The sequence below is a fragment of the Meleagris gallopavo genome, chromosome 28 (genome assembly GCF_000146605.3).
Source record: "Meleagris gallopavo isolate NT-WF06-2002-E0010 breed Aviagen turkey brand Nicholas breeding stock chromosome 28, Turkey_5.1, whole genome shotgun sequence".
In the NCBI taxonomy this organism is placed as follows: domain Eukaryota; kingdom Metazoa; phylum Chordata; class Aves; order Galliformes; family Phasianidae; genus Meleagris; species Meleagris gallopavo.
Window position 1 is genome coordinate 4,596,778 of NC_015038.2, and position 12,996 is coordinate 4,609,773.

At 58.6% G+C, this 12,996-nt stretch overlaps 1 protein-coding gene across 1 annotated transcript in view; it reads left to right on the top strand.

Moving 5' to 3' along the window:
- Positions 1–3,143: 3,143 nt before the first annotated feature.
- Positions 3,144–12,996, top strand: part of FOXP4 (forkhead box P4) — a 19,981-nt gene continuing 10,128 nt past the window's right edge. Inside the window, exons 1-4 of the mRNA XM_010724396.3 lie at positions 3,144–3,262; positions 8,437–8,559; positions 9,870–9,956; positions 12,870–12,996. Coding sequence (XP_010722698.1) covers positions 8,455–8,559; positions 9,870–9,956; positions 12,870–12,996 — 319 coding nt within the window. The 5' untranslated portion in view covers positions 3,144–3,262; positions 8,437–8,454. The remainder of the gene's footprint in view (positions 3,263–8,436; positions 8,560–9,869; positions 9,957–12,869) is intronic.

Below are 12,996 nucleotides of genomic sequence, written 5' to 3' on the forward strand. Positions count from 1 at the left end.
TTTTTTTCCTTTTTATTTTTCCTTTTTCTTCTTTCCTTTTTTCTTTTTTCTTTTTCCCTTTCCTTTTTTCTTTTTTCTTTTTTTTCTTTTTTCTTTTTCCTTTTTCCTTTTTTTGTTCTTCCCTTTTTTTTTCTTTATTCCTTTTTGTTATTTTTTATCTTCTTAAATTTTTTTTCCTTCTTTTATTTCTTCCTTATTTAAAAAAAAAAACACAACTTTTCATCCCATCTCAACCTCCTTTGATCCTCCAAAAGCACAGAGGGACAGCAGGGGACACGGCCCATTTATGAATGCACAGTCTGTGCACTCACAGGCAAAATTCAAGGGGTGATATCATTTTTAGGGCAATCGACCCAAGACTCTTTGCAATTTTTCCCCATTCTTTCAGCATTTCGTGGTGCTCAGCGTGCACGTGGGGCTGTGGTTGTGCAGCTCTATGGGGATGGGAGTGCTGGCTTTTTTTTGGGGGGTGCCCCTGTACATGGTGTCCAGGCACTTCTCAGGTCCTTCCTTCACTTCTTTGCAGTGCTTACAAAAAGAAAGAAATAAGTTCAAGTATTAAATGAGCAGAATCCAGCCAGGTTCCAGTGCTGGGGCTCACAGCTGTGCGTTGGGGTCTGTCTGCATCTCCCGGCTCACAGCACTGCAGCCCCACAGCATCAGCTCCCAGCGTCAGTGTCTGAGACACTGCAAACTTTTTTTATGGGGTAATTTGCTGATCAAAGGGAGCCGTCCAGGAGCATGATGAATTTGACACAACCCATTCGTTCCTAATTACGGGTAACATGCTAATGACTCTTGAATAACACCGTGCAGCCGGCTACAATTTAAGAAAAAAAAAATCATCTTTTTCTCTACTTGCCGGAGCCGGGAGGTGAGCACACATCTGTGCTGGGGGAGATCTCCATCCCTCTGCCTCCCTGCGGTCCCGGCACTGGGTGGGGTGCACCCCTCTGTACCCCTGGGAGAGGGGATCCTGGCGCCGTGCTGGATGGATGCACACAGCCAGGGTGCCCTGTAACCAGGGTGCCCCATAACCATGGTGATCAGTGATGAGGATCTGTATAACCAGGGTGCCCCATAGAGAGGATTCCTGTATAAACAGGGTGCACCCACCATAACCGTGGTGCTCTATAATGAGGGTGCCCTAGACTGGGGGCGTCCTGTAGAGAAGGTGCCATGTAACCATGGTGCCCTTTAGTGAGGGTGTCCCATAGCAAAGATGTCCTATAACCAGGGTGCCTTATAACCAGGGTACCCTATAGTGAGGGTCCCTATAACTAGGGTGCCCTATAAACAAGGGTGGCCTACAACGAAGCTGCCCTATAACAAAAATGCCCTATAGAGAGGGTGCCCTATAGCAAGGATCCCTATAACTACCATGCCCTATAACCAGGGTGCCTTATAGCAGAAGTGTCCTGTAACCAGAGTGCCCAATAAATAGTGTCCCTAAAATGAGGGTTCCCATAACCAGGATGCCTAATAGCAAAGATGCCCTATAACCAGGGTGCCCTATAATGAGGGTCCCTATAACCACAGTGCCCTATAACCAGATGCCACAATGTCTTTCCTCTGCCCAGGAAGTTTCACCATTCCCCTCCCACCTGTCAGCTCCTGAGCACCATTTCCCTTTGATCCCATACAGCATTTTTGGGGCTCCATGCACATCTGTGCACATCCGTGCCCCGTCCCATGGCTGACCCGAATTGGAGCAGCAGTGTGGGGGCAGCAGGCACTGGGGGGGGAGTGGTGCCCTGTGTGCGGTCCTGAGGCCATGCCATTTTTTTCCTGTAAATCTTGTAATTTCGTGCTTGAGAGCACACCAAAGTGAGGCAGCCAGCAGGGAGTGAATTAAATTCCCCCCTGAGAGGTGGTGGCTCGGCCCCCTGCGGCCCCACTGCTGCCATGGGACACCTGTGGCACTGTGCCCCCAGTGCCCTGCCTGCCCAGTGCTGCTGCTCACTGTCATTGGTGATGCTCAGCACAGAGCTTGCAGTGATCCCAGGTCCTCCTGGAGCCCTGCAGCTCCTCACTCCCATCGGTGCACAAAGAGCAAACAGGGCATGGGGGGGTGCAGGGAGAGCTGTGCTGCAGGGGTTTCCTGGGGGGCATTGGGCAGCAGCTCCAGGCAGCCTCCAAAGCTGTAGGGGGATTCCATGTGGTGCGGATGGAGGAAGCAAAGCCCTGCACAGCTCTGGCAAATGGACATGTGGAGAGCTCTGAAAGGCTGCATGGGGGCACAGGTGCTTGGGGCTGCTCTGCACAGGGCAGCTCTGTGCATAGGGCAGGTACACACATAGAGCAGATCTATGGGGCAGCTCTGTGCACAAGGCTGCAGTCCCACTCCCATCCCCAACCTGCCCAGCTTCTGAAGCCCCGCAGTGCGATGCAGCGATGCATCAGCTCCCTCCACCCTTTGGCTTTTAACTGGAATTGCTGTTTTCATTTTGAAAAGTAATTAAAACATCAGACCTTGAGCTGTCATAACTGTCACATGGCTTTGTGTGCGCATTACCGATGCGCATCTATCGCTGCTAATAGCAGAGAAGAATCGCAGCCCGGGGAGGAGCGTGCCCTGCACCAGCTCTGCAGGCCACAGGAGCTGAGATTCTGTTTTATTTCCGCAGTGTTTGGGTGAAGTGGTGGGTTTCTCCCCTCCTCTTTATCTAGTGAGGATGTATCAAGCTGTAGCCCAATATGTAGTATGAATTCTTAGAGCCTGCTCCTTCTGCTGCCGTGCGACTTCTTGGCGCGGTGCCGCAATGCAGGTGTCCTCCTGCACTTCCCACAACCCCAATCTGGGCAGCAGTGGGAAGCTGTGGTGTACGCTGTGTGATGGCACCCGGTGTCTTTGGGCACGGGGCATGGCAGGCGCTGGCTGTGTGCAGGGTGCAGTGATGCTGGATGCACGTAGCCATGGGAAGGCGCTGGGTGCTGCGGAGGAGTCTGGCAGAGCAGAGGCAGTGCTTTGCGCCGGGATGCGCTGTTGGTGCAGGAGAGCATCTTGTGCTGCCCTCCTCTGTGCCTCCCTAACCAAACCCACAGGGAACCACAGTGGGAGGACCCATAGCTGGAGGGCGAGCGAGCCCGGAGGGAGGAGGAGGAGGAGGAGGAAGAGGGGCGAAGGCAGAGGGCCCCTTCCCGCCGCCCACCCCGTGTGTCTCTTTTGCAGGCTCTCCAGGTGGCACGCCAGTTCCTGCTGCAGCAGGCCGCGGGGCTGAGCTCCCCCAGCAGCAATGAGGGCAAGCAGCCGGCGGTGCAGGTGAGCCCCAGGACCTCCCCCTCTCCAGAGCTTTTTGGGAAGGGCTCGGCTGCAAAGCGGCGCTGATGCGCAGGGCCGGGGCAGTGCCGTCTGTGGATGGCTGCAACACAGCAGGAGCCCAGAGGGAGACAGATGCCCTGCAGAGCTCAGGAAAGGTGTGGGCTTTGGTGCGTCAGCCCCTGGCTGCATGCACATCCCACTCCTTTGGCTGCCTCTGTAACAGCAGGATGGGAAGGAAAGGGTTGCTTGGGGTCGAGGTTGTGTTTGAGGGAAAGGTCCCCTTGGGGGATGTGGAGGGATAGTGGCATGGAGAGAAGGGCACTGGGTGCCACCTCACCTCGGGGCAGCATTTGGATAGGAAGTGTAGAGCTTCCTGATTACAGGGAGGAATTCATGCCCACAGGTGGGCACTGGGTTAGGGGCAGTCCCTGGGGCCAGAGCCAGTGGGTCCTTGTGCAGGGGACCCATGGGGTGGGTGTTGGTGGCACTGAAAAATGGGCTTCCAATGCACACGGTGCCATCAGAGGAGGGGGGTCTTCTTCTGGCTCTGTGCCTTGGCCAAAGGAAGGGGCAGAGAGAAGGGAGAAAAAGGACAGGGAAAAGCAGGGGGAGGGGGGAAAGTGAGCCCAGAGAGTGGGGGAGGTAAAAAAGAAGCAAAACCCAAGTGAATGGGAAGTGACAATTTAAATAGCTGTGTGGAGGGGCTCTCCCTTCAGGCTAATTAAATTTATCGGAGAACAGCAGGTTACCTTATTAGAGCCACGTGGGTTTAATTAACAAAGGAAAGTAATTAGTACGCGTGCTCCCCAAGCTGGAGGTCCTGCCTATGCCAGGCAGTGGGGAGGGGGCTGCGTGGAGCTGGGAATGGGCTCCAGTGGGCTCCTCTCCACCCAGCACAGAGAAGAGCACCGGGATGAGACCATCGCCTGTGCCCTTCCCCTTTGCTTTTCTCATGCTGCTGAATTGCATTTTGGTTGCAAGCAGCCTCTGTCCCCTTGGTGAGGGGCTTTATGTTTGGGCTGCCCCATGCACCCCGTGCTCCTGGCCTTGCCTCGCTCTGTCCTTTGGAGGTTGTATGGCCGGGGCATGGCTGAATTTCAGCATGCATGCAGTTCCGCTGCTCCCCGAGCCACGTGGGTGCCATCACATCCCTGTGGGGCCGGGGGGGACCCACACCCCCAACCTCCATGGGGCCGAGCAGCAGTGAGTCAACATGAGCTGCAGGCAGGCGGCCTTTTTCCAGCGGTGTTTGCAGGAAGGAAATGCAGTCACCGCATGGAAAATCCCGTGCGGGACAAAGGCAGTAAGAGTGAAGTCACGTTCCGGTAAGCGCTGCGCGCCGCTGTCCGTCTGTCCGGCTGCAGCAGGGTTAACTGCATCTGCCGCCCTCCTCCCTTTGTGTTGCAAAAGAACTTGTGAAAGTTGTAGATGTGAGTCAGAAATAGCTCATAACTCAGCAGCCCGGCCTCTTCCTCCCCTGCCCGGCAGCTGGAGCGGGATCTGCGCGGGGGGAGATGGGGATTAAGCGGGCTGCTTTGAAAGGAAGTTTATCTGACGGCAGTGGTGTGGGTGAGACTGGCCAGGAGGCTGCAGGGCGAGGAGGAAGAGAAGGAGGAAGAGAAGGAGGAGGAGGAGGAGGAAGGCTGCGTGCCAGCGCTGAGCACCCAAACCCGAAGCGCTGCGGGTTCCCCACTGCTGGGGATGGGATGTTGGTGGGGCACTGTGCCAGCGGCAATATTAATGGCAGTCGGCAGCAGTGCGCTCCTGAAAGCAAACAGGGAGCTGCTGCTGGGTGCGATAGGGATCGCGGGCGGTGTTTCGTGAGTGTGAACCCTCGGTGCCCCCAGATGCCTGGAGGTGTAGCTGAGCACGGAGCCATGCAGCTGACGCTGGGCTACAGCTGCAGCCCCAAAGCCATCGCCCTGAGATGTTTCTAAGCATTTCTGCTTCTTCGGAGCCTTAAAGTGACGGTGCTTTTGGCGGAGGGGGACAAAGGTGTGGCATTTTGCAGTGAGGGCTCTGCACGGTGCTGCTCTCCATCGCTCACAGTGCCCACGTGCTGCGATTTCGGTGCCACGCTTCGTCCATTGCTGCATCACGGGGTGACCAGAAATCAGCCTCTGGGGCCCCTCAGTGCCGCTGCACAGCTCTGAGAGGGGACGGAGCGCCGGGGGAAGGGGAGAGGAGTTCGGAGCAAACTGCGGGAAATTGCTTTTCTTTTGTCTGCGGCGGCGGGGAGGGCAGCGGAGCGGAAAAGTGTATTTTGTTGATTTGAAACTTGAGTGAAATGGGTAATGAAGACAGATCAATACTAGCCCTTCCGCAGTCCCTCTCCTGAAGGAGGGCAGCAGCCCGTCCCGCTCAGCTCGCACCGCGCTGCGTTTCCATCTGACCCCCCAGCCCGGCCCTGGCCCCTGTGCTGAGCCCTTCTCCCCCTGCACTGCACTCCCTTTCCCCTGCCAGCAGCCCGATTACACCCCATTAGTGCACCCCTTGTTAACGAGGCACTCAGTGGGGATTGATCTCCACGTTCTGATCGGGGTTGGGGCGCAGGTGGGACGAAGGCAGGGGCTCTATCTCCTGCCATTCTGAGCTGACACCCTCAGTTTGTAGCTGTTGCATTTGGGTTTTGGGGCCGTCATTGCGGAAATGGCGATGCTCCTTCCCCATGGCTCTGTGTGATGCTGACTGTGGGATTACTCAAAGCTGGAATGGGTGCTCCGCTCCGTGCCCCGCTCCTGCTCCCGCTGCAAGGACGGTGTGTTCCCTGCAAGCCATTAATTAAAAAAAAAAAGTTTTTAAAAAAACAGAAGAAAGCAAACAGCATTGCTCCCCAGCCCAGCCAAATCGGCTTTGGCTCCGCATGGCGCTGAGCTCCCCCTTAACACCCGTCTTGTTTTCCACCCCCGCCCCATCGCTGGCACGGAGGGATTACAATCCCGAGCGCCTGGAAAATCACCCCCGAGAGATCGCGCTGGCCGACCCGCGCTGCAGCGTTGTCGGGGCTTTTTGTGAGGTGGCCAAAGCTGTTAGTAAGCAGTTCTGCGGGGTGGCAGAAGGCCAGCGGTGAGGCAAGCCCTTCTGTGCGCCCATGGCAGATGCCAGCCCATCACACCGGGCGCAGCGGGACGCAGCTGGGGCTGAGCCTGGGTGCTGGGCAGCCTGAAATGCTCCCATCTCCCACGCTGCCCATTCCCAGCTGCAGTGCAGCTGCATCCCAAGGGCTGCCCTGTGCCGTGCCCCCTCCCAGCTGCCACCAGCCCCCCTGGGTAGCACCTCCCCGGTGTCCCTGTGCCGGCAGCAGCTGTCCCATTCCCCATCCCCACACCGGATAAGCGAGCGCAGCGGGAGCGGACTTTGCTGCAAGTGGGAATTTCCCATTGGACTCCAAGTTCCTGCCCTGCTCAGAGCCATCGCAACATCTGGGCAGGGAGCTGCGCTCCGCCGATGCTCACACCTCACCACACCACCTCCCCACGTCAGCCCCGCGTCGGAGCGCGGGAGAAAAAAGGCATTTAATGCAGACAAAGGTTGTATGAAAATATAATTCCGCTTTTGTTAGCAGCCATCAAACTCTAAAAAGCGTCGCTTTTGTTTTCTTGTAACGTTGTGAAAACCTCGTGTCGGATCGAGAGCTGGGGCCCTCTCGACTAATCGCCTCTCCTTTGTGTTTTTAGATTATAGGGGCAATTAGTGTTGTCAAAACCTCTGGCAATTCTCTTTGCTCTTGACAGGGTGTCAGTCCGTTGGGCGAGAAATGGAAGGTGTTATAACTCTCTGGTAATTAGGATGCCTCCGATTGGAAAATGCCAGCAACGGCGGACGAGGGGCCGTGGAGTGGGGGTGGGGAGGCAGCCAGGATTGGTTGGGGAGGGGTATGCGTACAGCAATTAATTAGGGGCTCTCATTCCGAGCACGCTGCCAGCTTGATGAATCGGTGTAGGGAAATGAGCAGGATGCTCTCCGCTCCCGGCACACGGGCACGGACCCCGCGCACATCGCTCCTCACCAGATGTGTGCACAGCTGCATGCTGCCACCTGAGCACTGCGTGGGCAGGGGGACACCGTGGGGTTGGCTGTGGCTTGAGCTCCTCCTGCCCGGCTCGTTGCTGGGGGTGCTGCTGTCGGATGGGGTGTCAGCCTGTTCTCTGCTTGGCCCGTATCCCTGTGCTGGGACGTCCTCAGGCCCCACTGCTGCCCCTGTGAACCAGTGGCAGTTAATAACTAACCCCGACCCGCTGGTGCCTGGGGGGGCTCACGGTGACAAACGGAGCTCGGCGCGCTCCTGACACCTCCCTCCAGCCTGGTGCCTGAGCAAACAGATAAGCCTTTGCAATCTCCCTTGAAGGTCAGCGCGCTCCGGTGCGGCCGGGTGCCGGCGGGGGGAGGCAGTGCTGGGGCTCCTCCCTGGGCTTAGGGTGAGCTGCAGCCGCAGAGCCACCAGCGTCGTGGATCTGTCTCTTGCTTCTGGAGGTCTTCAGGCCCGTGTGCTTGGTTTGCATGGGGAGCTGGCTACTTTCCTGGGAAGAAGCACCCAGGGAGCTGTGGCACCATCCTGCAGTCTGGGGCTGGGAGTGGGGCTGGCTGCTGTGATCATGGGGGATATGCTGGGGAAGGCAGTGCCCATGCAGGACCCGCTCGCATCCCCTTGCTTTGTCCCAGCCTGTACCCATGGTGGGTGGACGAGCTGTTCCCACAGCCCCCCTCCAGCACATGACATGGTGGTGATGGGGTCACTGCTGTCAGCTGGAGGGAGAGCTGTGATGGAGAGCCTCATCACACTCTGCTCCATTATATGCTTTGCAGATTTGGGTAACAGGGATCTTCCCTCGACGTCCTCCTCCTGCATGCACTAAGAGCCCCGGAGGGCACAGCGCTGCCCGGTGCTGCTTTGGGGTGTTACCCATTCCTATAGGAGGGCAGGGGCTGGAGCTGGGGCAGTGCTGGTTCTCAGTGCTCCGTTCCTGCAGGCATCTCTCTGCCATCAGCACCACATCACATCCCCACACTGGGGTGAGGGTGATCCCAGCATGCCGGAAGGCATCACCAAATGGGATGTGGAGATAGGGGACACAGGGGAGGTGGTTGGCAGAGGGTTTGGGATGGGGGCTGTCAGCATATGGGGAAGGCTGGGACGAGCAGTGTGGTGACATGTGTGTCCCTCCTTTCTGCAGGTCCCCGTGTCCGTGGCCATGATGTCCCCGCAGATGATCACACCACAGCAGATGCAGCAGATCCTGTCCCCGCCCCAGCTCCAGGCCCTCCTGCAGCAGCAGCAGGCAATAATGCTGCAGCAGGTAACGCTGCTCCCCCTGGGGCTCCCACCTTCCCTCTGCCCTTCTTGCACTGGGAGAGCTGCTCTGCAGAAGGCAGAGCAGAGCACACAGTGCTGTGCCCTGGGGCCAGCATGGGACTGGCATGGGGCTGGGGGCCAGGCGGGTGCTACATGGTTCCATCCAAACCCAGAGCTGGTTCTTGCAGTGTTCCCAAGTGCTCCTCACACGTTAAAGGAGCAATGAGGGAAGAGGAGGGAGAAGAGGAAAAAAAACAAACCTGACTGCGGCACAAAGCGGGGCTGCTCAGTAAACACCTCCGCTGGCAGAGAGAGGGAAGGAGCAATCCCACAAGCATCCTCCCCGCCCTTCCTCCTGCCTCCAGTACCTGTTTACTCCAAACAGGCTGATAAGGGCTCAAGGTTGGCCCCAGGGAAAGAACAAAGGGTAAACACTACCCTGGGTGGGTCCTCCCGCAGCCTCTTTGGAGCCGGATAAAGAAACACGTTTGACTGCAAATTAAACAACCCAGGCCGGAATAGCTCGCATTCTCCACCAGAAGCAAACCAAACATCACACCTCTCACCCCTGACCCAATGTTCCCGCAGCCGCGCTCGACCATGCGGCAGAGCCCCGGCTTTGATTGGCTTTCGGGTAAACACCGAGGCCTTCCAAACCTGTTCGCCGACAGAAAAAGCAAAGTTGCTGCTGTCAGCGCTGTCAGCCCTGAGCTGATAAAGGCTTCCCGGCATCCAAAGGGGCATTCCTGAGCCAGAGCCGCCCACCCGTGCTCACCCCCCGCCGCCTCCGGCCCCACCAGCGGTGCTGTGCTGTGGGCCCAGGCTGGTGGCCGTGGGGCTGAGTGCTGCAGGACATCGCCCTCAGTGGCTCAGTGGATGGGATGTGGGTCTGCCTGCCGGAGTGCCCGCCGTGCCCACAGAGCCTGCAGAGGGCGTGGGGCAGCGGGAGACCCCCCCAGTTCCGCAGCAGCATCCATGGGGTGTGTGGGGCTGGGTGGGAGATTCTCTGCTGCTGGAACGTAGAGTTACTCATATCAGAACAGATGCGCTCACACCTCATTGAGAGCCCTCTCCTGGGTGCCCACTCCATGCTTGGGATGGGAGCCTGGGGGTTTGCTTGGCTGCGGGGGTGCAGAGCTCTCAGAAGGGTGCTCCCAGGTTTTATGGCACATGGGATGGCCCCAGTGGTGCTGTGCTCGGTGCTGGGCGGCTGCAGGAGCTGCGTGGCTGCAGCACGGGGCTGGCAGTGCAGGGCAGAGAGCCAAGCGGGTGTTGCTGGTGCTGATCCGTCCTCTCTCCTCCTGTCCCTCCCAGTTGCAGGAATACTACAAGAAGCAACAGGAGCAGCTTCACCTGCAGCTATTGACACAACAGCAAGCCGGAAAGCAGCAACCCAAAGAGGTGAGCTCATGCAGATGGGTTCTGGGCCATCAGATCTGGCTGCAAATAAAAGGGGACCAGCAGGAAGAAAACAAGGCCTGTGTGAATCCCAGCACCTGGGGGAGAGGCAGGGCCTGTCAGAGGGGACGTGGGACTCAGTGGCCCCTGGGATAAATCCCCAAATCCTCCCCTCAAGGGGAGGGCAGAGCAGGATTGGCGCAGCCCTGCCCCATTGCATGGCCCCAGTTCACCCATATGGCAGCAGCGCAGCCTCTAGCAGGAACCTAGAGCACGGTTTAGGAACCCCTCTCTCTTCCCCACTCGCTGTATGTGGTGCTGCCAGGGCTGTTCCATGATGTGCACGTTGCTGCACCCCCAGCACTGCTGCTCTCTGTGGTCCATGCTGGCACCCACTCGAGCTTCACAAGGCTCTGACTGTGGCTGTCATTGCTGTGCCCACGCGGTGTGCAGGGGTTGGCCTTCCTGCAGCCATCTCTGGGAGCTGCAGCTGCTGCTCTTGCTCCAAGATCAGAGCTGGCTTAAAGAGAGTATGGCAACTTGTAATTAAATGCTACAGAGGAAAGGAGAAATCTGTCTGCTGAGAAGTGCTGTGAGGCAGAAGGGGCATGGCCAGGATGGAGAAGGGCTGTGCTGTGTCCCAGAGCTGTTTGCTGTGCTGCTTTGCAAAGGAGAACCCTCAGCATCCCGGTGCTGTGCAAAGGGCTGCAGAGCTGCTGCCCTGTGCCATTCATTCCCAGCTCACTGCTCCCAGAGCCCCACATAACATGGGGATCGCTGTGTGCTCCAGTGGAGGGGGCTGCCCCTGCTCCCCCCCCAGCCCATTCCAGCACAGCCCCCCGAGTCCAGCAGGGCTGGGGAGGGGCGGTGGGGGGCTGCCTCTGCCTCACCTCGGCGTCAGCTTAATGAACTGCTCCTGTCACTCCCTGGTGTCACGCCGAAACTCCTCTTGATGTGCTCATAAATCAAAGTGACGGCGCCTCGCACCCCGTGAGCTGCACCCACTCAGCTGCAGCTAATGTAGGCAGCGCTGGGAAGGTGCTGCGGCCCCAAACGGGGAGGGTCACTGGCATAGGGGTGGGGGGACACTGAGGGATCCAGCTGGGGGATCAGACCCTAGCAGGGAGCCAGGCCAAGGGGTTCAAGCTCTTAAATCACGGCAGGCTCTTCTCCTGCGTCCCATCAGGGACCCCCACCAGTGGGTGCCGTGGGTCAGACCCCCCCAGGTGCACACTGTGTGCACAGTGCATTCCAACCCCGTGCAGTTTTTGGCCGTCTGGTGCACATTTGCTCTCTGAGGTGGGCAGAGGGGCTCCCCAGGGGGGGATGTGGCCCTTGATGTGGGCGACCCCGATGCTTTCCCATACTTGTGCTGCGGAGCTGGAGGGACACACACGTGGGTTGCAGTGTGTGGAGCTGCAGAGCGGGGTGTGCCCACGGGGTCCGGTTCTGCCACGCTGAGTGCCCCGGGGATCCTGATGACTTCATCCACTGCCAATCTGCCCCTGCTTCCTGCCGGGAAGTGCCATAAATGAGGCAGTGTTCGGGGAGCCCAGGCATGCCCAGGGCCCCCGGGGAGGGCGGTGACGGGGCTGGGAGAGAGCAGGGAGAACCCGGCCTGGCTCCACTTTGGGGTGAGGACAGGGCTTGCCAGGGGCACGGGTGTCCACCCCGAGTGCACAGCCCTGTCACGTTCTCCTCCCTGCATCCCAACCCTGCAGGGCCACAGCATCCAGGGTTCCTCTTGGCCCAATGCATGTGGCTTCTCTGAGCAGAAATGGCTTTATTTCTGCCTCAGCCTCCACCCAACAGGGAGGAGGGCGGTGGTGGATAGGAACCCAGCATCCCCCTGGGGCTGAGAAACCTGACTGAACGACATCTGCGCACTGCAGGGACAGTGCTGCCCGGTGGCCAGGGCATGTTGCTCTGGGCTGCACCCACGTGTGCTGACTGCAGGCTGAGCTGCAAGCTGAGCAGGGAAGGAGGGCCGGGCTTAGGGGTCTCTGCGCCCAGTGAATGGGGCTGGGGTTGCAGTTGAGACCCCATGCACAGCATGCCTGTAGCTCGCTGCTCCCAGGGGGCCCCGTCCCGCTCTGTGCCCCATGGAGCAGCTTTGCCATGGGGGTCGGCGCACTGCTGCCAGCCTGGCTCCTCGCAGCCTGCAGACAGTGTTGGAGAAAACAGAGAGGTTCACGGGGTTAGCGGGCTGCCTGCCCTGCTAATGAGGCCGGGCAGCCCGGGGCAGCTCCCCTCTCATGGCCCGCTTGGATTAGCAGCTGCCTTTCCCTGTCCCTAATTGAATTCTCTCCCCTTCAGTTAATTCTCATGGATTTCTCAGTGCTTCCCCAGGGACCCATCCTGCCTAACAAGTTTAGGGCCGGTTCCTCTGGTCAGAGCGTGGCAGGGTGGGGAGGAGCCCCCCTGGTCTGTGCCCCACATAGTGACACCGGGGTGGGCGCCCATGGACCAGCAGCACAGGGTACCAGCTGCCCTGCGGGCTGCCTTGTGCCCCCACCTAAAGGGACTCATAGTGATCATCTGTGGGGAATGGAGGTCAAAGGAGGGTGTGCACAGCCGGTGTTTGTTAGGGTGCATTTCGGGTGCTGGAGACCCCTCTCCATTGGTGATGCTCTGTAGGCAGAGCTGTTTCTCATGCTCATGTAAACAACCAGCTCTGCTTGCTCTCTCCCTCTCCCTCTCTTTTCAGTGTCTTTTTTTTTTCCTTTTTTCTTTTTTTTCCCACTTTCCTTTTCTTCCCCTCCTCTTCCGATAGATCAAAGCCTGTTCCTGGCGCGGCCGCCAGCCAAGCAGGCCCAGCAGCACGGAGCCCCGGCGTGCTGCCCGCACCTGCAGCCGTGCCCCTGCCCTCCCCGAGGCCACAATGCCAGCGCTCACCGTCTCCCTTTTGTCTCCCAGCAGCCGTTAGGGAACAAGCAGCTGGCGTTCCAGCAGCAGCTCCTGCAGATGCAGCAGCTCCAGCAGCAGCACCTGTTAAACCTGCAGCGCCAGGGGCTGGTGAGCCTCCCGCCGGGCCAGGGCACCG